The sequence below is a fragment of the Nilaparvata lugens genome, chromosome 2 (assembly GCF_014356525.2).
Source record: "Nilaparvata lugens isolate BPH chromosome 2, ASM1435652v1, whole genome shotgun sequence".
Lineage (NCBI taxonomy): Eukaryota > Metazoa > Arthropoda > Insecta > Hemiptera > Delphacidae > Nilaparvata > Nilaparvata lugens.
In genome coordinates, this window is record NC_052505.1 from 76,099,523 (window position 1) to 76,125,309 (window position 25,787).

At 36.8% G+C, this 25,787-nt stretch overlaps 2 protein-coding genes across 6 annotated transcripts in view; one reads left to right on the plus strand and one right to left on the minus strand.

The window, feature by feature from the left end:
- LOC111050524 (nucleolar complex protein 2 homolog) overlaps positions 1–10,385 on the minus strand; it is a 25,842-nt gene extending 15,457 nt beyond the window's left edge. The window contains exons 1-6 of one of the 2 annotated variants that reach the window (XM_039421740.1): positions 10,167–10,385; positions 7,301–7,501; positions 5,773–6,008; positions 4,869–4,987; positions 1,818–1,933; positions 205–374 (exon numbers count right to left, since the gene is read on the minus strand). In XM_039421740.1, the coding sequence (XP_039277674.1) occupies positions 205–374; positions 1,818–1,933; positions 4,869–4,987; positions 5,773–6,008; positions 7,301–7,460 (801 nt within the window). In that variant the 5' untranslated portion in view covers positions 7,461–7,501; positions 10,167–10,385. Of the gene's footprint in view, positions 1–204; positions 375–1,817; positions 1,934–4,868; positions 4,988–5,772; positions 6,009–7,300; positions 7,502–9,931; positions 10,135–10,166 lie in introns of those variants that run through there. The other variant, XM_039421741.1, reaches the window with a different exon arrangement.
- Positions 10,386–11,639: 1,254 nt separating this feature from the next.
- The window catches only part of LOC111050528 (nose resistant to fluoxetine protein 6-like), a 28,323-nt gene continuing 14,175 nt past the window's right edge, over positions 11,640–25,787 (plus strand). For 3 of the 4 annotated variants that reach the window (XM_039421745.1, XM_039421744.1, XM_039421743.1), the window contains exons 1-2: positions 11,640–11,931; positions 13,540–13,749. In XM_039421745.1, coding sequence (XP_039277679.1) covers positions 11,799–11,931; positions 13,540–13,749 — 343 coding nt within the window. In that variant the 5' untranslated portion in view covers positions 11,640–11,798. The remainder of the gene's footprint in view (positions 11,932–13,539; positions 13,750–25,787) is intronic. The other variant, XM_022336867.2, reaches the window with a different exon arrangement.

Consider the following 25,787-nt stretch of genomic DNA (forward strand, 5'->3'; position numbering starts at 1 on the left):
TAAATGTATTCTTCAATTGTTGAATTATATTATCTTACATTTTTGTAGCTTGTCTTCAGACTCTAGTAATAATAAATTGTCAGCATAAACTAATAAATAGTTGATATAAAAATACCTCGAGCAAGAGGAATGACAGTGTCACATTGTTTTTGCCACATGTACATATTTCATATTCTACTAGAATACTGTTATTGGGAAAATCACCTTCAATAAATCCGTGAAATAATCTCTGAGAGGGAGTTTGAGCTTCTTCCAATTCTTCGATTTGGCCGGCTGCGCTCTGCTCAACTGGCCGTGTTCTGTGGAGATTTTGAGAAACCTCAAGAGGGCTGGCTGCAGTTCGAGTACACACAACTGCACAACTCCGTTGAATACTGCAAATCACAACACTGCAATTAGACTCTTTACTCGTTTATTACATCACATGTATTCTACATACAAAATTTATTTATTCATTATAAACAAAAACACATCATCAAGTTCAAGATTGGGTGAAAATCAACAGGATTACCACAGAACTGTTTCTCTCTCAAAATGTTGATACATTTTCCGGACTCGGGATTCAGCTAAGTTCTAGACTTTAAACAGCTGGAGTCAGAAAATTGACTTTCCGAAACGGGGCGTAGTCGTTGTCATAGTCACATTTGAATTAAATTTCAAAAAAAAAAACTAGAAAATCAAACACAAAATAAAATGATGAGAAAATAGTGTAAAGTTTCCGCTATTTTTAATTATTTAGAAATGATTAATTTCTTCAAGGGAAAACGTTTCCAATTACTGTATAGAAATGAGAGAATAAAAACTGCAACTACTGTTATAAAAACTGCGACTACGCCCCGTTTTGGGAAGTTAATTTTCTGACTCCAGCTGTTTAAAGTCTAGAACTTAGCTAAATCCCGAGCTCGGAAACCGGCCCTTAATATAGTCCAAGTACCACTACTACGCAGAATGATAAGGAGAACACCCTTTCAGAAACAGTTACCAACCTCAAAGCACATCAGACGGTCGACAGACCATGAGTCTGCGAAAAAAACCTCAAAGAAATGAACTTTGAAAACATAGAATATTTCAAGATATCAGAAATGTTTAATAAACACTTTGTATATTGACCCATTTTTTGTTGTTTTCAATAAAGACAATATTCTATTCTATAGTCCAAGTAAGGTTATGATCACGGAATGATACATTATTAACTGAATAATATCAATTATAAATTTGAATGAATCAATTCCTATTCCAAATAAAATAATATACTATTATTTCATTAATAAAACCAATAAAAAAATCTTAAAGTGCCCTTTATTTAAAAAAAAAACTTTAAAATAGTTCAACAACTAGTTTCGAGTTAGGGTCATTGGGTCATTAGGTCATTGAAAATGACCTAAGTTAGGGTCGAAACTAGTTGTTGAACTATTTTAAAGTTTTTAAAAAATAAAGGGTACTTCAAGATTTTTATATTGTTTTTATTAATTTGTTAAAAAGTAGCCCAAGTGAGTAAAGTGTTTTTATTATTTCATTATATAAAATGCCAATTAGTTTAAACGGAGTGATTTATTCAAATTACCTTCATTATTTGGACAAATTGTTAAAAACTAGGTAGACGAGAAGACTCAGACGACTCCTCTTTTCCTACTGAGTTGATTTACAAATGAAAATATTGAATATTATGACGGCAGAGGAAAGAAGTGTGCAGCACCAGACGTTCAAATTTACAAAAGAATGTTCAGCGTTCGATATACCGTACGATACCAGAATTTTGTTGAATGGAAATTTTTCTGGAAAATGAAATGAAATAAAATAATGAATGATATTGTTACCTGCACTGCCAACAACTTTGTATTCTGAAGGCACTGAGTCCTCATCGGTGTCCTTGGTAACACTCTGCAGAGCAGCATGGAATGCCTTGATGACTGACGATATGGTGTTCACCGACCTACAGCATTATACAATCAATGTCATACAATTTATTTGTAAATATACAACAAACAACTTCATTTCAATATAAAATATGCAAATCTTCATCTCTCAGGCTCGACTCACACTTGCGCGACTCAGGTCGAGAAGAGACTCGACTCTAGTCGAGAGCATGTGTTTCCAAAAGGTGACACTCAGACCAGTCGATTCTAGCCCTCTGCGACGTCACCATTTGAAAACACAGTCTCTTGAGCTGCGTAAGTGTGAGTTGAGCCTTAGCACTCTTAGTACTCGAACAAACTTATTTGACAAAGGAAGTTCGCCATACAGTATCCCGATAAAAAAGGATCAGAGTGTTCTTCAAGTAGAAGTGAATATTTCTCTTGGAATATGTTAATTTAATCTTAGTTTTCCTGCTATGCAGTTATGTTATTTTCCAATGAATTTATTGTTTTTGAAGGGACGGATTCAAGGATCCAAAGGTTCAAAGAATCCCACACGTCAACCGAAGCTTATTGTGTTCCCAAGTAGTATGTTAGTTAGGCGAACCAATACCTGTGTTCTTTACAACAACCAGGAGTTTTCCCTATACTAACATCCCATTCATCACCCGGTTGCTCGTTGCAATCCAGTGTGATATGCTTGGCAGTCTCTTCAGACTGATTAGTCCTCGTGACCTACGTGAGTTCCACTCCTGGCCTACTTTGAAGGTCCTACCGCTGAGGAAGGGGTGGCCAAGTTTCCTCTAGGGCGCCCGGCCACCCTTGACTCAGCCTCTTGACCCACATTTGTGCCTGGAGTTTCACCCATCTCTGGTCTCTTGACCATCTCTCCTTGGTCATCTCTCCGAAACTTCGCAGGGTCAGGAGCCTCACCTCTCCCAAGATGTTTTGCCTAAATGGCCGTCCTTCTTTGAGCAGTGGTGAGGTTTGGTCACTCCATCCAAAACTCGTGACCTACATGAGTTCCACACCTGGTCTTATGTAGGTCCTTCCGCTGAGAGAGGGGACGCCAAACTGCCTCTAGGGCGCCCGGCCACCCTCGACTCAGCCTCTTGACCCATATTTGTGCCTGGAGTTTCACCCATCTCTGGTTTCTTGGGTTTTTCTTTTTGCCCCACCGAAACTCTGCAGGGTCAGAAGCCTCACCTCTCCCAAGAAGTTTTGCCTGAATGGCCGCCCTTCTCTGAGCAGTGGTGAGTTTTGGTCTCTCCACTCACAAACTCGTGACCAACGTGAGTTCCACCCCTGGCTTCTTTATAGGTCCTTCCACTGAAGGAGGGTCGCCAAATTGCCTCTAGGGCACCTGGCCACCCTCGACTTAGCCTCTTGATCTACATTTGTGCCTGGAGTTTCACCCATCTCTGGTTTCTTGGGTTTTTTTCTATTTTCCATTCTGAAACTGCCCTGATGGGGCAGATCCCGTGGGTTTGAAGGCAAGGCAACTTCAGGTTGCCTTGAGGTACATTTTAGTCGCCTCCTACGACAAGCATGGATACGGTGGGTGAATTCTGGTTTTCAGCACATTCTTGAGTACGATGATCGTCTCAAAGCTCCCCCAACCCACAGGGAACCGAAAGCCATCAATTACGGGTTTTTCAATGAAAGCCATTAAATTCCGTGGTGGAATAGAAATTTTCAACGTGAAATAATTATTAGAACTTTGTCCCTAAATCCAAGAAGACTGATATGGATTTGTTTTAATGTAACAATCTGATTAAAAGTCTGAATAGAAGTTATCATATTTCTTGGTTGCCATATTGCCATTTTCAACTTGAAATGATATACCGTAGGGCTTTGGCGACTAAATCGAATAATACTGATATGAATTTGCACTAATGTAACAATCTGATTCCGATAAGTAAACACTGATATTTGTCATAATCGTCATAATGAATGGAAGAATCAAGCATAAGGCCGGTTACAGAGCTCGACCGACCGTCGGTGCGTACGTCAGTCGCGCTTGTCTTTTCCATAGATATTCCATGTATCCGTTCAGAGCAGGACTGACGGCACGCACGCGCACCGTCAGGACCATGCGTTTTACACTGCGTACGAAGACCATCGGTCGAGCTCGTGCGCATCCGTTCCATCGGTCGACTGACGCGCTATTGGAACAAATAGAAGCTTTCAGAGCTGTACTGATCAGTATCCCGATCGTAACATAACCAATGTGCTGACACCTCTGCCCGACAATCAGCTGATATTGATTTGAATTCAGAGTTTTTCTATATATTTCTTCAATCATTTCTAAATTTTTTATCGAAAAAAACATATATTATTAATATTATCTACATTTATTTGATCCGTAGCTCAAAGTGACTGCAAGTATTCCCAGTGGTGATACAAGCTCGAAATAACTCATCAAAATTTCTGATGGACATTCTGAGGTAGGCCTAGTTGAAAAATGTATCTTCACCCCAAGCAATGATGTACATATAATGGTACTAAATGCTCTTTGGGCGACCATCGGGTGAACTTGATATCTACGTCTTTAATCTTTTGTTTACGAGGATAATAAGCTGAAATAACTGTAAAGGCGTCCATTTTGTGAGTCAGAAAAACTGATGTATGGCCAGGATGATGCATACGCACTGACGGACGGTCGAGCTCTGTAACCGGCCTTAGCCTCAAAGCTAATGTAATTTTGAAGGAAAATCATTCATTTTAACCATAATTACTATAAACATGTACTCAGCCGAAGAATAATTCTTGGATGGAAATAAATTAGAAACTGCATTTTTTCAAATTCTAATTAATGAATAATCATTATTGAAAGGAGATCCTAATTAAATGTTATATAAATCACCCCCAAGACTTTTTTTAGGATTGTAGTTCAATCTTCATCTAGCTGTTAACCATGTTATCAATATTTGCGGTAGCAGAAGTCATCGGTGTGATTTACAACATTTAATTGGGATTTTCGTTTAATAATAATTATTGAATAGTTCTTACTTGTCAGTAGAGAGTTGTTGTTGCCATTCTGAGATCATTTTTAGGGTGACCAGTTTACGCGACCCACTTGCAACTGCGGCCTGCCCGTCAGCTTCGTAGTCTTCTTCATCGCTGTTCACCTGTCACAATTCAAAAGTTCATAAATATTATTATTGCTCAATTTTGAAAATTTCAATATTGCAACTTACTTTACAAAAGGTTTGAAAAATAGATGGAGAGTGGGCTAGTAGTGAACAGAAAGTTTAGCAGTTCTTTCCATTCCATTCAATTTTGAAGCAGAACGGACAAAAATAACACTGTAATATCCAATCGATAGAAATACCAGACTCTAATTAAAGACATAATCCTCAACAGATTGATGAAATATACAGATGATAAAATTTACTTACATATTATTATGGAATGAAAAAATTAATTTTCACCATGAAAATATTGTACATTCATTGTTCTGATTTAGAATTTCAATATTTTTATGCAATTAAATACAAATAAAAAGTTTATAAATAGCAGAATGAAAACAAGTTAAAATAAAAATCATAGATTATTAAAAATATAAAAAGTAGATGATAGCAATAACGAATGGATCGTGACACAAATAATAATGTTTTATGACAAAGCATTCTTAGCACTTCTCTGCTTCCCGTATGTTTTTATAGTCTTCATCCAGTATTATGTTGAAAAATAATTCTATACATGATTGATTAGACCAATTCAGCAGTGGTATTGATTGTACAAGATTCTTGATTCCCCAGGTTTGTTGGGTTTCCTAATTCAATGCATCTTGAATAACAAGTGGAGTAATAAATTATATTATCTTATCTTTTCAATGTCCGCTCGTCAATTTGAAGAGATTTATCAACCATGGAGCTTATGATCAATAATTGCAAAGACATTTGGAACTCACCTCCAAGCTGTCGGGTGGTCTATGAACTTTTTCTTCATCCTCGTTGTCGCTATCTTCAGGATCAAAATCGAAAACGGACTTGTCATTTTCTTTTAAAAATTTGTAGAACTCAGGATCCGTGTCCTTCAATTTTTCCAAATCTTTCTTATGACCACCTCCCGATAGTTCCATTTCTGTTTCACTAATATCGCCTTCATTTTCCATTTCTTCGTCACTATCATTTTCACTTTCAGAATCTGAAAAAAAATATTTTATTTTATGAACTGTTATGTTCTGTTACCAATAGGATGCATTTTATAGTTATTGGCTGTTGTGAAAAAATATGTATCGAGAAAAGAGGTCGTAAAAAATTGTTTTAGAATTTTTACTAACTCAAGCCATGTAGAAGTGTAGGAATAATAAGAGTATCAAGAAAAGTTGTCGTAAAATATTGTTTTAGACTTTTTAATAACTTAATACATTAAAATAATCGTAGAAAGAATAAGTTTTTTGCAATAATAACAACAAATGAACTGAAATATACTGTTCCGGATATTGTAGATTAATATTGCTAGAGGACAGTATTTGACAATCCATTATAACATTTCTTTGAATGTTATTTTTTGTTATTGTAAATTTATACAGCTTGATTAAAGTTTTTATTTAACCTACACTTTATTTAATTTTTTTGAACAGTATGCTAAATTTTTATTTAGAGAGTAGCCCAGAAGTCACATCACATCACAAGGTTACACAATGCATTATTAAAATTAATGGGATGAAGCAACAATTACCTCTAGAGAAGCTCCAGCCTGCAGACGTTTACAAAAATAAGCGATTACCCCGCCCCGCATATAATAGGCGAGTAATATACATACCAGTCAAAAAATTCAAAATCAACTCAATTTGGGCTGAAGTCCGGTTTCACAAAGAGATTTGAACATGGTCAAATCAGGTACGCTTTACAGCACATGCATTGGAACTAAAGCAATTGTTAAGTTACTTGAACCAGCATTGACCATGTTCATAAGCCTTGAACGAACTTGGTGAAACCGTGCATTTATGCAATAATTGTAGACTTGAATTAAATTATTGCAGCAAGCTCATATTTATGTTCATGTTCACATGCTCACGCGTGTGACAGCTGATTTAAAAAAAGACAATCGGAAACTAGCAAACTACCGTTTGCGTACAAACAAAGCCGATGTTCAGCTTCAAGCCCCGCTTGCTGGACTTGTTGAAAGAATTCGCTTCAATTTCTCTTCTACAGGTCAATAGTATAGTTTCTTTGGGAACAATTTTGAAACTTTTGCGCCACAAAAATGCTAATTGTAACTATACTTTCACAGAACCGGTAAGATACATCAGCTGAAGAAGAGTGAAATGCACGTGTTCGTGGCGCTCACGTATGTAAGTGCCTTTATTTATACTAAATTCGAGAATCAGGGGACATGCTAAAGGAAACTGAAAAAATAATCTAAATCGTTTTAGAAACACTGACAGAGATATGAACCATGTAATAAAAACGGATTAGAAGTTATCTACTCACCTTGTTTGGCTTCTGGTATGCCATTCCTAATTGCTTTATGAAAAGCGGTTTTTTTGGCAACGTTATTTTTTGGAGCAGTTTTCTTCAATTTCTTTTTCTTTACTTTCATCAACGATGACGGCTTCATCTTCCCCACAGACTTATTAATTTTCATCTTCATAACTGAAGGTGTAGAGTGATATCCTTAGTTTGAATGTTTTTCTGGAAGAGAAGAAATTAAAAAAATAAATACGGTACATGAATTTTTGGGTTGAAAAACATTGATAACCTGGCTGATCTCATAAGAATACAAAGTTTTTAAGTCAATTTGAGAGATGTATAATTTATTAGTTTGCTGGAAACTAGACAGATGATTTTCAGTGGAACTGTCTTGGTTGGTTATCAGTTCATGTATTAATCAAGAAAATATTTTTGAAAGAGAACAGGGTCATTACTACAAGAATTGGTATAGGGGGTTGGTATCCACCCTCTACACTCAGACAATTAGTCTTGTAGGGGTATTCCAGTAAAACATGCTATGTATTACAATGTAATCTGTACTTTTTATGGAATAAAGAAATATTTGAATTTTTAATTTTAATTAACAATGAATCAAAATGTGAATCTCACTATAGAGTATCCACCATCATAGTGTAAAATAATTCGGTATTCATCTTTTCCTCATAATTTATGATTCATCATGGTTTAATAATAGACATAAACTTGGTAGCCTATCCACTGAGACCTGGACCTGAACTGTGGATAATATGGGAAAAAAGTACATAAATGAAATGAAGTTGAGTCAATGACATAAGTAGATAAGTTATTCATATTTATTAGCAAATTATACACAATTTATTTATTTAGGCTTAATAGCCTAAGGGTAGAACAACAAGAACAGCCAAAAACTGTTTCTCCCCCAAATTTTGATAGGCTAAATAATTATAAGCTGGTCCACAAAGTTCCTGGTTATGTTTCTTTCAATTTATAAAATTATGTTCAATCTTGGTGAAAACACTTACAAACAAAAAATCAAAAATTCAAACAAATTAAATATAAACATTTATTTAGTAATTGAAAAAAATAATGCGCTAGGCTTACATCAAATAATGTTAATTTAAAAATTGAAAAGAAACTCAACATTTTAAAATTAAAAACAAATAACTATTTTTAAGTAAATCATAAAACATAATCGCCTATTATTGCTAATTTTGATAACTGAGTTTATTTGTATTTTGTGATTACTAGTCAAAGTATGACTATATAGTGTTTGTGGTTTCTGCTTACAACGTGATTTATCAGGAATGCATGGTCATTAATCTAGATTCTTGAGATTGGCAATTATGATCAAAATTCAATAGGTCTAATAATTTATTACCTTATGCTGGAAGTATATAGTAAACATTATGCAAAAAAATAAAAATAAATAGTTGGTTTTGCTTTTTAAGAATAACATTTTTGTAGGCCTACAAACACCGTTTTTAAGATGAGAATGTTCAAGTTTTATGTAACAATCCGGGTAAAAAAATAAAGGAGACGGGGCCGCGCTACCTGTGCAATGGGCTTGTTCCAAAAAGCTGCAAACTCTCGACTAGCATACTTTATTGTCCTCTGATTCCACTTCATTACTCTCATTAGTGGCCCCGTGTGCTTTCTTGAAGGCAATTCCAGCTGGTAGCACCAACTTATCTATTACTTCGCACATCTGTTACTTGTATTTTCTGTAATAACTATTATTAAATGTAAATTAGTGATCTAGTACTTGTAATTATTGTATTATTCCCAATGGTTCAATTGAATAAACTCAACTTGCTCACAAGCTGTATACAGACTAACTTAATCTCTTATTACGAGTTACATACAATTCGATACTTATTGAACGTAAGATTTTTTGGCGTCCTTTCAAATTCTATTAGATTGAACACAACTTGGCAAACATATATTATGTGTAGGCTATCATGTGTTTGTAAAGTCCAACACATCGATAGTAATGTGTGTGTTTATCTAATCACTGTATGCCACTCTAGTTTACAGCTGAAAGTGCCTTCAAGTAACCACACTGGTCCACCAATAATTGCTCGGAGTGGATACCTTAACAATAGACCACAAAAATGTCGAAATTCAATAACAATAGGTGACCACTGAAGAGTCTATAAAATTTCCACCTGTTCATCCATTGTTTTCGGCGGCCCGTCTCATTTCTTCAACCCAACAATCCTAATAGAATTTTTTTGGAAATGTCCATTTTAGGCCTATTGCATTTTTAATTTTGTACCAATTAGTGACTTAATAACATCCCAAATAGATATCGAAAACGGATGAGTTCTGTAACTTAGCCTAATTGAGTTAGCCTACTTTTCTAAATTAACAAAAAAGCAATTTTATTGGAAAAATCACTACAAATAGGCTAGCTTAATATCTAGTTAATTGAATTTCTGATATTTTTGCTATAGGCTATATGGTGGTAGTTAGGCCTAAGAAAGTTCTCTCAGAATCTTATTCGATTTTAGTTTTATTAATTTGTAGTAAACATTAAACACATAGCCTACAGCAAATCTCAAAAATACAGAAAAAAATGTCAAAATTACATTTCCAATCTTTAAGAAAAGGCCTGTATAAATATTATAGTGTAATTTATGCTATAGTACCTACAAGTAACTAGCCTAAGTTATTGTTAAACATCAACAAACAGAAACAATTTTTGTGGGACGGCACGCACATAATTCACTTGTTTCGAAAGTATTTTAAAATTATTTAGCTCAAATAATTAAAATAAAACTAATTAAGTGGGAATAGAAACTACAAAACTTTTGAATATATATTTAGGAAAAGAAATCACAAAGTAATAAATCATGTCAACAAGTTCATAACCTAGCCTATTACTTACATGATATTTTTTACAAACTGTAAACTGTAGTTGAATTTGATGTATAAAATAATTCGTGTTCAAACTCAGATCAAGAAATTGCAAATCGTTTATTCAAAACTGTAAATCTGTAACTGTAATAGTTTAATTATTTTTAACAAACACCAACGTGCTTAACCTCAATAGATGTGCGTGTATTAGAGATTGAATATTATTATGAACAAAACGATATCGATATTGGAAGTGTCGGTTTTTAGCCATCGATCAAATATCGATCTATCAAGTCATAAAGTACATCGATAATACTTTAGTTGACCGGGTGTTTCAAAAAGACGCCTGAGTCGACTACTGCCTGAATTTTCGTGTTACTGAGATACACATCTTTGAATGCAGATAATTATAACATTTATTTTCGTCTGGAAATTTGGTTTAAAATACACTCAAGAATATATTTTTATAATTTCTTGAACGAATTTGACTTATGATAACGATACCGTACATTATTTATTATTTTGAACCGCCTTAAAGAGCTGAGAAGATTGAGCTGTAGTAGACGAGAAGATCCAATCATTGTGTCAAAAGTTTTGAGTTTTTGTTCAACATTTTGATCGTTGAGCTGTCCTTAGTAAGCTTGCTTCTACAGAAAATACTGTAATGAAATCACATTTACCCAAGTGATGGGAATAATTAAATATATTTCTATCTTTGGTATAACCTTTTTTATTGTACGAAATTTGAATAAGAGAGAACAATGAAGTTAGTGAGGGTGAAGTCAGCTAAATTTAGTTGTTTTTTTTTAAATGCAAGGAACTTTGCTATCAGGAGTACCTGGAAATCTATATAGGATAGAGCGGTCTACCTGTTCTCAGGTTGTAGAGGACAGAATACGCCCAGTGGCATTTTGTATTATAAACTACATTATGAATATTATGTTAAATTTGAATCGTTTTTGAAAAATTGTAAATCATTAATATTTGAAGATAATAGAGCTCCGAATGATTTCACTTTTTTAGGTGAGAAAAAGGTTATTGTGATTTTTCTGTGCGAAGGCTTGATTTGGCGGAAATCGCAGAAAACAGAAGAATGAACAAAAAATGAGAGGTTTCTGGTGCTTTCAGGAAAAAGCTCCAGGACTAGAAGGTCAACTTTTCATGTTCAATACTCCAGAATAATTGCACGAAAAACTCGGTTTGGTTTTTTCACCTGGTAACCGGACTAGTAGCATTCAAGCATATTATTACTGAGCAATGAAACTAAAAACGTTCAATGTCACCATTCCTACTGAAAGTTATTTGAGAATTCAGTAATGGCTTGAACCTTAAAGGTCAACTTGATTAAAAAACAAACTTCTTCACATTTTTTATAGTCATGCGCATTTATAATTATGTAAATTTGAGAACAAATATAAATTGGTTGACAATTTTTTTGTTGGGAGTATTGTATCATTGATCACCGTAACTTAGTTTCTGTTTATTTTGTTTGAGACTCGTGTAACATGATATAGGGACTGTTTTTATAAGTCAGATCTTAGATATAATGTGGGGGAATGCAGATTCTGATTGGTCAAGTTTTTACGAAATATTTTATCTTCCTTTTCACCATTAATTGGATTCGATTCAAGAAATTCAGTTGGTTGAGTGACAATTCGGAGAAATGATGTCACCGGTACAGCATAGAATCCGTAATTCAATTTGGCCAACTATTGTCATCACCCTTCTTAAAACATTTTATAAATTTAGGATCGCTATATTTTTAGCTAGTTGTGAACTTGGATGTGCTTCAGCTGGTGAGTTTCTATTACATTATCGGTACTTGATCGCTACTGAATAATTTCAGTAATATAAAAAAAAACAATGACAAATTGATTGAATAACTTCATTTCATATTTATAAGAAAGTTAACGAATATTATCCTCTGATTCCGCTTCATTGCCTCCATTAGTGGTCCCTTCTCTTTGCTAGTAGGGAGCATCAATAATTACAATTATTACTCATCTCTTACTCTGTACCTTACATCTGGTACTTGTATTTTCTAAATTTGTAAGTTGAAGTTTTGAAAAAGTATCCCTAAATGGATGATTTTTTCGAAATGTTCTTCGTAAGAGCGATGACATTTATTCGTATGAAGTCACTAAACAAAAAGCTTTTAAAAATTGGTTGAGAATTATGAAAAGTGACAGTCGGAAAATAAAAATTTCAAAAAAATGTATTGGATAGTATCTTGAAAATTCCCATGAATGTTGTTCAATCTACTTTTTTGGATCTTTTTTACTGACTTATCGAAATATGGGGGAGGAACAGTTTGACCCGGTTATTTCTCTCCTTATCATTACAAAATATTATGATTTTCAATTGAAAACTTATTAAATATTGCTTCAGTTATTGAATAATCTATATTGCTATTTTGAGAGAAGAAGGATCATGTATCATAGCAAGTAAAACAAAATAATTCCGCGATACGAGAACAGGATGGAGGGTTGATTGGATAAAGGTAATAAAAGAAGAATTTATTGGTCAAATTACTGTATTTCTACATGGGTAAAGGTTATGAGTGCTGCTCTACACGTTCCACCGGTCCAAAATTCTCTAATGTGAATAATAGCTGGAATTTTATGTTCCATGTAAGTGGTAAGTGCAGTCTAAACGTATTGAAACTATAGAAAAATAAAGACAGATATTGTTTGAGTCGCAGGATATGTCGATGAGACTTGAAAGCTCGACTTGATGTGGTTCTCGAGAAAAGGTTTTTCTAGAATAGATTATTACCATTCCTTAAATAAATTAAGAGCAACTGCACAAAACTATTGAATGGGGTGGTGTCAGTGAATGAGTCACCTATGCATTCTAAAACTTTCCCCTCATCACTCCACTGAGTTGCAGTATCAACCGAGCAATGGTTCAGTCTTTAGGTGCCATTTAGTCGCGACAGTGCATAAGTCGCACTGTGCATAAGTCGCACTGTGCATAAGATAGGGAAAGACTATATACGGGGACTGTAAACGAACCAATAATACAGAATTGATGGCTTTGCTTGATGTACCATATTGGGCTATAAAATGTTAATCATCCAAATGTTCATAGGCGTAAAATAATCCAAGAAGATGTAATTATACAATTAATTAATATGTTTTGCAGGAAACAGAGTACATAACTCTTAGAAAATTGGATGTTGTACAAAATACAACACGCGACTGCTCGTGTGATTGAGAAGGGCGTGACTACCGGAAGGATAATCAGGCCCGTAGGCCTGTAATTGAAAAAAATGAAATAAAAAATGAAAAATCGAAACATTTTCATCTCTGAACTAGCGTCTTGAAATAGGCGTCATAAGATACCTCTATAGATATAATATACGTTATTTACAGATTTGATTAAGTTCTCTTGTCGCTCCACAGATTCTGAGCTAAGAAGAGTGTACGAGCTGAACAGAGACTACTTGCCCGAACGTTTCAAACAGCTTGGCATCCATGGTCATATGGATTTCTTCGCCGGGGACCAGAACAGGTCACTCTATGTACCTTCCTTTGTGGAGAATGAAATCTGCCGTAATGATAGTCAGCTGTACTTAGATGGCATCAGAAACTACAACGTTTGGGCTTTGAAAAGTAAGTCGGCCCACATGTTATGAAAAATGTCATTTGATAACATACTACAATCATAATTTCTTCCATTATCAGGCCTTTCTTTATGGCCGGGTTGGTCTATATATAGTCACTAGTGGTTCGGTATGCTAGTACCGCCTGGGTTCGAATCCCACGGACTGTATGGACGTTCGATCATCTCATCAATTATTCATCAACGCACTCTCCATTATTACCCACGCACAAGCAAAATGCACATGTGGGCACCATCTTCTATACTTATAAAAGGCTAAGCCCCTACAGACTGAAATCACACCACAGCCCAAACTACTGAGCCTAAAAGCTTGAGATTTTGCACGATTGTTCATGGTAGCCTAAAAACATCCACTAAGAAAGGATTTTCAGAAATTTGCCCCCCTGAGGGAGCTGGGGCCCCCCCAAAATTTTGTACTTTTTAACCGCTCATTGCACAGCAAAGTCATGAGGAACTTTTTTGTTCAGCTACGAAAAAAAGTTAGATCTATGCAGAAAAATTTCGATCAGGAGCACAGGGGGGTCCAGGAGAGGGCATTTTTCGAAAATTTTGATGTAAAATCACACTACAGCTCAAACTAATTGTCCTACAGACTTGAAACTTTGCAAAAATATTCTTCAAACATGCTAGACGCGCACTAAGAACGGATTTTGAGATATTTTGCCTCTAAGGGTTTCAAAGGATGAAAAAGGATACTATTAAGTAAGGTTATGAACATGGTAAGGTGAGTGCCATATGAAAATGAGATAATATTTATTTATTGACATGTGATATTCTAACATATGTTAATTTATGTTGTTATCAGGGCTTAGCCTTTTATAAGTATAGAAGATAGTGGATTATCATCACCTTGATACTCAGCATTGATTACAGGTCCCTCATAGAGTTCATAGTATTCCTGGTGATGGAGCCTGTCTTTTTTCAGCATTATCATATGCTATGTATGGATGTATTTCTCATTCCCGTAGGGTGCGTGCTGAGATTGTTACACATGCTTCTACCAACTGGGAAAGGCTGCACATTTACTCCATGAACCAAGAGTGTCAGCCTTACCAAAGTTTGGAGGAATACATTTCAACCATGTCCATGCCCTACACATATGGGACTTCATTTGAGTTGGAAGTGGCTAAAGATATATATCCTTTTCAATTTGAAGTGTATATAAATTGTATTCTTAATACTGGGAATACATATGGAAATGCACCCAATGTGAGAAGGTTGAAATTTATGAGGGAATTAACACAAGGTCATTTTGATGTGTATGTGCCATATACACAACAACCTGCCACCAATAATGCCTTAAGTAATCTTCAATCTGAGAACGACTGTTCTTCAGTCAAGTTCCAAAACAATTGCAATGTGACTGTACTTGAGGATGTTGATGACCATTTATTTCACACTTCTATACACTCAGAGCCTTCAACTCCCCCCCAGAAAGGTAGAAGTAGGGCAAGATTTACTGATGCCACTAGGAAAAAACAATTAGAAGAGGCCTCACAAACTTTTAGGAAAAATAAGTCAAATGCCAGTCAAAAATCATCTGCTGAAAATAATTCAGCTGGAGAAAAGACAAGTTCAAGACGTCAACGGATTTGGAAAAAATAGAAGATTCTGGATTTGATTACAATTCTGAATTAAATTACGAATGTAAAAATTCAGTTCTACTAGGGCGAATGACAAATGTCTGCAAGTTTTGCCAAGGGCTAAAGTGGAAAGATGAATCAGCAGGGATGTGTTGTAGTTCTGGTAAAGTGCAACTTCCTACACTTTTGCCGTTACAAGAGCCATTGAACAGTCTTATTACAGGCGACCATCCTGAACATAAACATTCATTGACAGAGTCAGAAAATACAATGGCTGTTTTCAAATGACCTCATTTGGAGCAAAACAAGTTTCAGAAGGAAATTTCATGCCAACTTTCAAAGTACAAGGCCAAGTGTACCACAGGATAGGTAGTTTGATCCCATCAAAACCAGAAGAGGCCAAATTCCTTCAAATCTTTTTTGTCGGTGAAGACAATACAGAGGTTAATTTGAGATGCAAGAATTTCCCTGAGGTGAAGCAGTCATTAGTGGAACAGCTTCAAACTATGTTGCACAGGAGTAATGCCTATATCAGGGAATTGAAATCCACTATTAAACGAATGCCATCAGGAGATAATTTTGAGGTGGTAATTCATGCTGATAGAAAACCAATGGATGCTCATGTTGGTCGTTTTAACTGTCCAGTTGCTAATGAAGTAGCTGTAGTCATGGTCGGACAACAATTTGAAAGAAGAGACATTGTACTACAAAGTAACAACAACAAGTTACAACGAATAAGTGAACTGCACAGGGCCTATGACACATTGCAATACCCATTACTCTTTTGCAATGGTGAAGATGGCTATCAAATTTGTATCTATCAGTGTGATCCTGTCTCAAAAAAACCTCTTGAGAAGAAGGTTTCTGCTTCCAGTTTCTATGCCTATCGAATTATGATGAGGTTGGGGGAAACAAATCACATTCTTTTTTTCCGTGCTCTTTTTAGCCAGTACTTGGTAGACATGTATGCCAAGATTGAAACTGAACGATTAAATTTCATTCGTTTTAATCAGAAAAAGTTGAGAGCAGAAAGCTATATCCATTTGCAGGATGCTGTTGGAGGACAGGATGCTGTTGCATCAGATCTTGGACAGATGGTGATACTTCCTTCATCATTTACTGGAGGTCCTCGATATATGCATGAGCGCACTCAAGATGCTCTTACCTATGTGAGATATTATGGTTGCCCTGACTTATTTATTACATTCACTTGTAATCCAAATGGACCGAAATTCAGGAGCAGCTATTCCAAGGACAGAAGCCACATGACCGGCATGACTTGATAGCTAGAGTTTTTCACTTGAAAGTCAAAAAGTTCATGTCACTTCTGATTAAAGGATGTTTGTTTGGAAAAGTCAAGTGTTACATGTATTCAGTGGAGTGGCAAAAAAGAGGATTGCCTCACATTCATATTTTACTTTGGCTTCAGCAAAGGATCTCTCCAAATGACATTGATAAAGTAATACATGCTGAAATACCTGATCCTGACACTGACCCACTGCTTCATGATTAGTCAAGAAAAATATGATACATGGACCCTGTGGAAGCTTTAATCGAAGTTCCCCTTGCATGAAAAATGGATCATGTAGCAAGAGATATCCAAGGCCAACTCTAAAAGAGACCCAAACAGGTGAAGATGGCTACCCACAATATCGACGGCGATCAACTGCTGATGGTGGAAAAATAGTTGAAATTAATGGGACTCCTGTTGACAACCGTTGGGTGGTCCCATACAACCCTATTCTTCTTCGTGTTTTCAATGGACATATCAACATTGAGTTTTGCAGCTCAGTGAAATCCATTAAATATGTTTGCAAGTACATAAACAAAGGAAGTGATCAGGCTGCATTCACTTTGACAAATGCACATGATGAAGTATCTATGTATGAAAGTGGAAGATATATTAGCAGTTCAGAGGCTGTATGGAGAATTTTTGGCTTCCCCATACATGAAAGGTATCCAACTGTTGTTCATTTGGCTGTGCATCTTGAAAATGGTCAACGTGTATATTTCCTCACCGATAATATTGCAGATAAAGTTTCAAACCCTCCAAGCACCACTCTCATGGAATTTTTCAAACTCTGTCAAACAGATGACTTCGCTCAGAGTCTTCTTTATGTTGATGTACCATCATATTATGTATGGCTAATAGAAAATTCACTAGAAGGAAGAAAGGTGAATCAATAGAAGGATGGCCAGGAATAAAAAAAGATTCTGCACTTGGAAGAGTTTACACTGTCCACCCAAACAACACTGAATGCTACTACCTCCGCATGTTACTTCATGTAGTACATGGACCGACATCATTTTCTGATTTGAAGACTGTGGATGGTGTTCTCTACCCATCCTTCCAGCTTGCCTGTAAAACACGTGGTTTGCTAGAAGATGACAAACAATGGGTTCAAACATTGCAGGAGGCTGCAGTTTCTGAATCTCCACAGAAGCTTAGAGAGCTGTTTGTTGTCATGTTGGTGTTTTGTCAGGTTTCTGATCCTGCTAAACTATGGACGAGTTCAAGCTTCATTTCAGCGAAGATATTCTACACAGGCTGGGAAAATACTTCCCAGAAAATAATCAAGTATCTGTTGAGGCCTGTAATCAATGTCTGATCTTGATTGAAGATGCCCTGTTGAGACTTGGAGGTCACAACCTGCAACAATTCAACCTTCCTCAGCCAACACGAACTGAAAAGATTGTAGAAAACCCAGAGTATATGAGGGAATTGGACTACAACACTGCTGAGCTTACTTCTTTTGTTGAGAAAAATGAAAAAAGGTTGACCAAAGACCAGCAAGCAGTCTATGGTCTGTAATTGATAGCATTGCTTCAGACAGAAGTAAAGTCTTCTTTTTGGATGCTCCAGGTGGTACTGGTAAAACGTTTATAATAAATTTGGTATTGGCTAAAATAAGAAGTTTGAGATCCATTGCTATAGCAATAGCATCTTCAGGAATTGCTGCTACTTTGTTGGAAGGAGGCAGAACAGCACATTCTGCTCTAAAACTGCCTTTGAATCTCTTACAAACAGATACACCCACATGTAACATTTCGAAACAAAGTAACATGGCTAAGGTAATGAGAGATTGTAAATTGATTGTGTGGGATGAGAGTACAATGGCTCACAAAAGAGCATTTGAGGCACTCGACCGAACCCTTAAGGATATCAGAGCCAATAATGATATCATGGGAGGAGTCACAGTTTTATTGGCTGGTGATTTCCGTCAACTCTTCCAATTATTCCCAGAGGGACCAGAGCAGATGAAGTCCAAGCATGTGTCAAATCCTCTCCATTGTGGCCATATGTAAATAAAATGTCCCTGAGTACAAACATGAGAGTTTTTCTAGGAGACAATGCATCAGCCAATCAATTTTCGTCATCACTCCTCTCATTAGGGGATGGTAACTTCCCAGAATCAGATGGGAAGTACTACTTGAGGAAAATTTGGGTTCTGTTGTAACAAGTTTACCAGATCTCATGACGAAGATTTATCCTGATGTTGAAAATATTAGAGACAAGCCTATGGAATGGTTACGTGAGAGAGCCATTCTCAGCCCACGTAATGACAAGGTGTTTGAAATTAATGAGCTGATTTTGAAATCTTTTGACAACATTGAAATGGAATACAAGTCAATTGATTCTGTCTTGGAAAATGACCATGCAGTTCATTTCCCCATCGAGTTCCTGAACACCTTGGAACCACCCGGTTTGCCATCCCATAGCCTACATTTAAAAATTGGAGCTCCTATAATATTGCTGCGAAATTTAAACCCACCAAAATTGTGTAATGGGACTAGGCTTCAGATAACAGCCCTACACAAAAAAATCATAGAGGCAACAGTTTTCACAGGCTGTGCAACAGGGGAGTCTGTCTTCATTCCCAGAATTCCTCTGATTCCATCTGGCTACCAGATTCCCTTCAAAAGGCTCCAGTTTCCAGTGAAGTTGAGCTTTGCTATGACCATCAATAAGTCTCAAGGACAAACTCTCAAAATTGCTGGCATAGATTTGAGAGAAGACTGTTTTTCACATGGGCAACTCTATGTAGCTTGCTCGAGAGTCAGCAGTCCTGAGAGTTTGGTATTCTTGGCACCTGACAACAAAACTTCAAACGTTGTCTACAAAGAAGTTCTAAAGTAATTTTATGAGGATCTTTGGATGGCAGTAGGCTAGGGACAGCAAAACAAAACTTCCCGATGTAAAATGACATGGCAGTAGGCTAGGGGACCTGCCAAAACAAAACTTCCCGATGTACAATGACATGGCAGTAGGCTAGGGGACCTGCCAAAACAAAACTTCCGATGTACAATGACATGGCAGTAGGCTAGGGGACCTGCCAAAACAAAACTTCCCGATGTACAATGACATGGCAGTAGGCTAGGGGACCTGCCAAAACAAAACTTCCGATGTACAATGACATGGCAGTAGGCTAGGGGACCTGCCAAAACAAAACTTCCCGATGTACAATGACATGGCAGTAGGCTAGGGGACCTGCCAAAACAAAACTTCCCGATGTAAAATGACATGGCAGTAGGCTAGGGGACCTGCCAAAACAAAACTTCCCGATGTACAATGACATGGCAGTAGGCTAGGGGACCTGCCAAAACAAAACTTCCCGATGTACAATGACATGGCAGTAGGCTAGGGGACCTGCCAAAACAAAACTTCCCGATGTACAATGACATGGCAGTAGGCTAGGGGACCTGCCAAACACAAACTTCCCGATGTACAAGACATGGCAGTAGGCTAGGGGCCTGCCAAAACAAAACTTCCCGATGTACAATGACATGGCAGTAGGCTAGGGGACCTGCCAAAACAAAACTTCCCGATGTACAATGACATGGCAGTAGGCTAGGGGACCTGCCAAAACAAAACTTCCCGATGTACAATGACATGGCAGTAGGCTAGGGAACCTGCCAAAACAAAACTTCCCGGTGTACATGACATGGCAGTAGGCTTGGTGACCTACCAAAACAAAACTCATCACAGTTATAAATATGTAAATAGATGGTCTCTATGTTTGCCGGCCTCCCCGTGGCGAGACTGGATAGCCATATTTCAATAGAAAATATGGTGAACTGATGGACAAACACATTATTAGTTCAGTTTTTGCATACCTATAAAATTGTAGGTTGGGGAGGAACAAACTACGTTCACTCGACCCCCTTATAAAAGTGCAAAAACTAATAATCAAAATCATCAAGCAGAAGTCACCTCTTTATCCGTCAGACAAGCTTTATAATGCGTTTGATGTGATAGATGCAAGACAACTCCACTCCCTAGAAATTATTTGCAGACCACACAAAAACCCAGAAAGCTTTCAAAACAGAAACCATTGTCATAACACAAGGAATAGAAGCCCTCTCATCACGAACGTTGCTAGGAAGGCAACATACCAACAACACTTCAACCACCTAGCACCAAAACTCCACAATTTACTTCCTGTGCACATCAAGATAATAGGAATGAACTCAAGAAAATTTAAATCCGCCATTAAAAACTGGATCACAACAACTGGAAGGCATAATATGAAAAACATAAATTTCGAACAATATGTAAGCTCACTTTCTCAGGGGTTATTTGCACCCCCACTCTAAACTTAATGTATTACTACTAGCAGTAACCCGTGCTTCGCAAGGATCTATTTTAAAACTTGACAACCTGAAATTTGACGTACCGGTAATGAAATTATTAAAAATTGAAAATAAGCCTATATCCATCCTTGGTTGATTGAGAATCTATATGCAAAATTTCAAGTTAATTAGTCCAGTAGACGAGATGATGCGCCATACATAATTTTCCTATCCCGTACGTGTATAAACCAGCTTAACTTATTATAGAGATAGTTAACGACATACACACGTGGCGAATATACACATACAATTTATACGCTCGCGCTCTCAACGCAAAATTAATTTGATCAGCTGATTGACAAAATTATTTCAAGCTTTCCAATGATTACAACATTATGTTAGAATATCATGTGTCAATTATCTCAGTTCCATATGGCGTCCACTTTACCATGTTTATAACCTTACTTAATAGGATCCTTTTTCATCCTTTGAAACCCTTAGAGGCAAAATATCTCAAAATCCGTTCTTAGTGCGCGTCTAGCATGTTTGAAGAATATTTGTGCAAAGTTTCAAGTCTGTAGGACAATTAGTTTGAGCTGTAGTGTGATTTTACATCAAAATTATCGAAAAATGCCCTCTCCTGGACCCCCCTGTGCTCCTGATCGAATTTTTTCTGCATAGATCTAATTTTTTTTCGTAGCTGAACAAAAAAGTTCCTCATGACTTTGCTGTGCAATGAGCGGTTATAAAGTTCAACATTTTTGGGGGCCCCAGCTCCCTCGGGGGGGCAAATTTCTGAAAATCCTTGTGTGACTTTTATTCCTCAGGATTTATCTCCTCGGTGTTGTATGGAATGTGTTACGCCCGGGTATATTATAGCCTTATGCCCGGCATTTTTGAAAATTATTAGAATTATCAATGTTCATTTGAAAAATAATTTCCATTGCTACCAACTACTCTCAAGCCTATCGCAATCAGGCCTTTCTCATATTTATCATTGTTAATTCACACCTGCTCGTCAGTAATAAAAGTGAGCAGGTGAGGGAGGTTTTGTGAATTCTCATTTAATCTATTCACATTTTCTGAAAATAATAAAATTCATATTTTTTTCAGTACATCTTGAAGTCATAACTTAAATAAATTTTTTATTTTTTTTCTATTGGTCAATACTATAGCCATCTAGTCTAAAGACTAATGAGCTAATTTTTTCTATCCTAAATTAGTACTTGAAAAATTGAACAGTGAATTTCTCATTAGAAACTCTTACTGCTATTGTTTAATTAATATGTACACTTATTGACTGCACTATAGAAGCTAGATTCACTCAATCACTGCTCTGCTCTTTCACTGGACACTACTTGAACAAGCACTACACTAGTTCAAACGGTTTCCTCCTTTTGAGCCTCCGCACCAACCCTCCATTGTCTAGCAGCTGGATCGCCTCGACGTTGTCATGTTGGTGCAGTCGCCCCTCGTGCCTCTCCGCATGCCTCTGGATCTCGGTGGACACCAGATCGACGTGAAGGTCTCTATGAAGATCGCTGTTCCTGACATACCAAGGAGCATCCACAATGTTCCTTAGCACTTTGTTTTGAAAACGTTGAATGACATTGATGTTGCTGTCTTTGGTACACCCCCAAAGTTGTATACCATACGTCCATACTGGCTTTAATATCTGTTTGTACAGAAGTACTTTGTTTCGGATTGAAAGGACGGAGTTTCTTCCGATCAGCCAATACAGCTTCTTATATTTGATTCCAAGCTCTTCTCTCTTCTTCTTGACATGGGCCTTCCAGCGAAGCTTTGCGTCCAAGGTCATACCTAGATACTTGGCATCATTAGCATATGGTACAACTTGGTTGTTGATAGTTATTGGTATGGGCAGGTCCTTCTTATTGGTAAAATTGATGTGAATCGACTTTGTTTCATTCAATTTCATTCTCCACTTTCTAGTCCAATCTTGAATTTTGTTGATGGATCTCTGTAGTTTCTCTGTTGCAATATGAATATTACTGTCTACTGATAATATGGCTGTGTCGTCTGCAAATGTTGCTGTAGTATTCTCATCAAGGCTGGGAATATCGCTGGTATAGAGTAGGTAAAGAACTGGTCCCAGAACACTGCCTTGAGGAACTCCTGCTTTAATTTCCTTCAAATCAGAATATGAACTTTCATGCCTGACCCTAAAGTATCTGTCAGTGAGATAGGATTGTAATATATCTGTATATTGCTTTGGTAGCACTTTTTTGAGCTTGAAAATGAGACCTTCATGCCATACTTTATCAAAAGCTTGCCCTATATCAAGGAAAGCTGCTGAACAAACTTTTTTCTCTTCTAAGCACTTCTCTATTACATTTATAATCCGATGCACTTGATCTATTGTTGAGTGTTTCACTCTGAAGCCAAATTGGTGATTTGGAATTATGTGCTGTCTCTCAATTATTGGTTTTAGCCTACTAAGTAAAATCCTTTCAAACAACTTGGATAGGACCGGTAACAATGATATTGGCCTATATGATGATACTTCATGTGGCTCTTTACCTGGCTTCAGTAGCATTATAACCTCTGCTACTTTCCATATTCCTGGTACGAATTTTAGTCTGAAAGAAGCATTCAAAATGTTTGTTAATTTCACTATTGCTTTCCTTGGTAGGTGTTTGAGGACTGAGCCGGTTATCATGTCAAATCCAGGGGTTTTTTGTTATTCAGATTTCTTATTTCTCTTTTCACTTCTTCTACTGTGACACGCATTATTTCTTGATTCGGCTGTAAGATATTCTCATCCGCTTCTAAAGTTTCGTCTTCACCTGAGTTGATTGGCTGGAAAACGTTTACAAGATGATCCGCAAATGTCTGTGCCTTTTCATCACTACTCCTTGCCCATTGTCTGTCCTGCTTTCTGAGAGGAGGAGATTGTTGAATGGTTCGTTTTATTTTTTTAGCTGCCTTCCAGAGTGAGTAGTCCGTGCTGCATTCTGCTGTCAAGTTTCTCAAGTAACTATTAATTGATTCTTCCTTGATACATTGAATCTCTCTCCTTAGTTCTTGAGTTGAATTGTTCAAAACTCTTTTGTCTTGGGGGGAACGTGATTGCTGCCATCTCCTTCTAGCTCTTCGTTTTTCAACAATCAATTCTCTGATTTCCGCAGGGTAATTATTTCCAGTGGTTCTTCTTCTGATTTGTGGGGTATTACACCATGCTGCCTGTTGGATATCAGTCACAAACTTCTCCAACTCCCGATCAATATGTTCTTCGTTCCTTAATGGTGAGTTCAATTCTATTCTTTCCTCCAGCATCTGTTGGAAGCCATCCCAATCAGTGCGGCTATTTGCTAACGCTGGACAAGTATTTTCCTTCCGTAGAATTGAATCACTCAGAGTCATAATGATGGGTGAGTGGTCGGAATTAAGGTCGAAACTATCCTCTAAATGCAAATAATTAACTGATATATTTTTTCTCAGAAAGAAATCTATGAGATCTAGGATTTTCCTCGTATCGGTGGGCCAGTAGGTTGGTTTACCAGTTGAAAGAGCTTCGCACCTCATCTCTTTCATTGCTTCGAAGAGCTGTCTTCCCTTGTGAGTTGTTAAGCGCGATCCCCAATGCACGTGCTTTGCATTGAAATCACCACCAAGAATGAATTTTTCTCCTAACATATCAAGCAATGTCGAATACTCCTCTCTTCTGATGGAATATCTGGGAGGACAGTAAATAGCTGCAACAACAAAGTTATAATTTACTGCTTGAACTGCTACACCTATCAATTGAATTCTATCACTTTCATGTTTCACTTCTTCATGATGTTGTAGATTGTCTCTGATAATGATGGCACTCCCACCCCTCGCGACATTGCTGGGATGTAAAGCATGATAGATCTTAAAGCCTTTGAATTTGATAAACGATTGATTTGTAAAGTGAGTTTCAGATATAAGACATATATCTATTTTTTCTATGTCTAGAACTGCTTCTAACTCCTGTTGCCGTTGTAACAATCCATTCGCGTTCCATTCCATTATTTTTAGTGAATGAATCATTTGAATTTCAGTAGTCTACTCTGTTCTAACTGCTGAAATTTAGATTGTAGTGAGGTGATTATTTGCTCTTGTCTATCCAGTTTTGCCAAGATTAGCTGCAAAATATTATTGGTGCCTTCTTCTACTTCACTTTTTGGCTCTTCCAATTTCGATCTATTTTCTTTTGAGACAATCTGGGCGAAAGTCAATTTCTTAACTGCACTACCATTGTTTAGATTGTGAGCTTCTGTATTTTCCGTGATTTTTGGTGGGATATTTTGAATGATTTTCTTTCGTGAATCTGCAATAGTTTTTGTTTTAGTAGAATTCCTGATTTTTTGCAATTCGATTGCAACAGTGCAACCTCGATAGCTGGCTGGATGTGCTTCACCGCAATGAATACATTTTGGTAGAGCATCGTTGGGTTTCGAACATTCCTTTGTTTGGTGTTTACCTGCACACTTAACACACCTAGGCTCCTTGTTACAATATTTTTGAGTGTGGCCGTATGCTTGGCAACGTTTGCATTGCGGTATCAGATTGGCCTTCTTCAATGCTTCAACTTCCACTCTACAGCCAAGTATATTTTTCAATTCAAATACTGTTTTTATATCTTCTTCCGCGCTGAATGATACCATGAACATATCTAATGGTTCTCTTGTCTTCCACCTCAGCTTGTTTACAACTTCTAGAACTTTCAATCCTCTTACTTTCAAATCTTCCAGAATCATTTCTGTACTACAAGAGTGATGAAGCTTTTTAATCATCACTCTTATTGGTCTCGACTGTTTATCTTCATAGGAGTGCCAGTTGAGCCCATCTTTAATCAATTCTCTGGTAATATTCCGATAAGTTTCCGA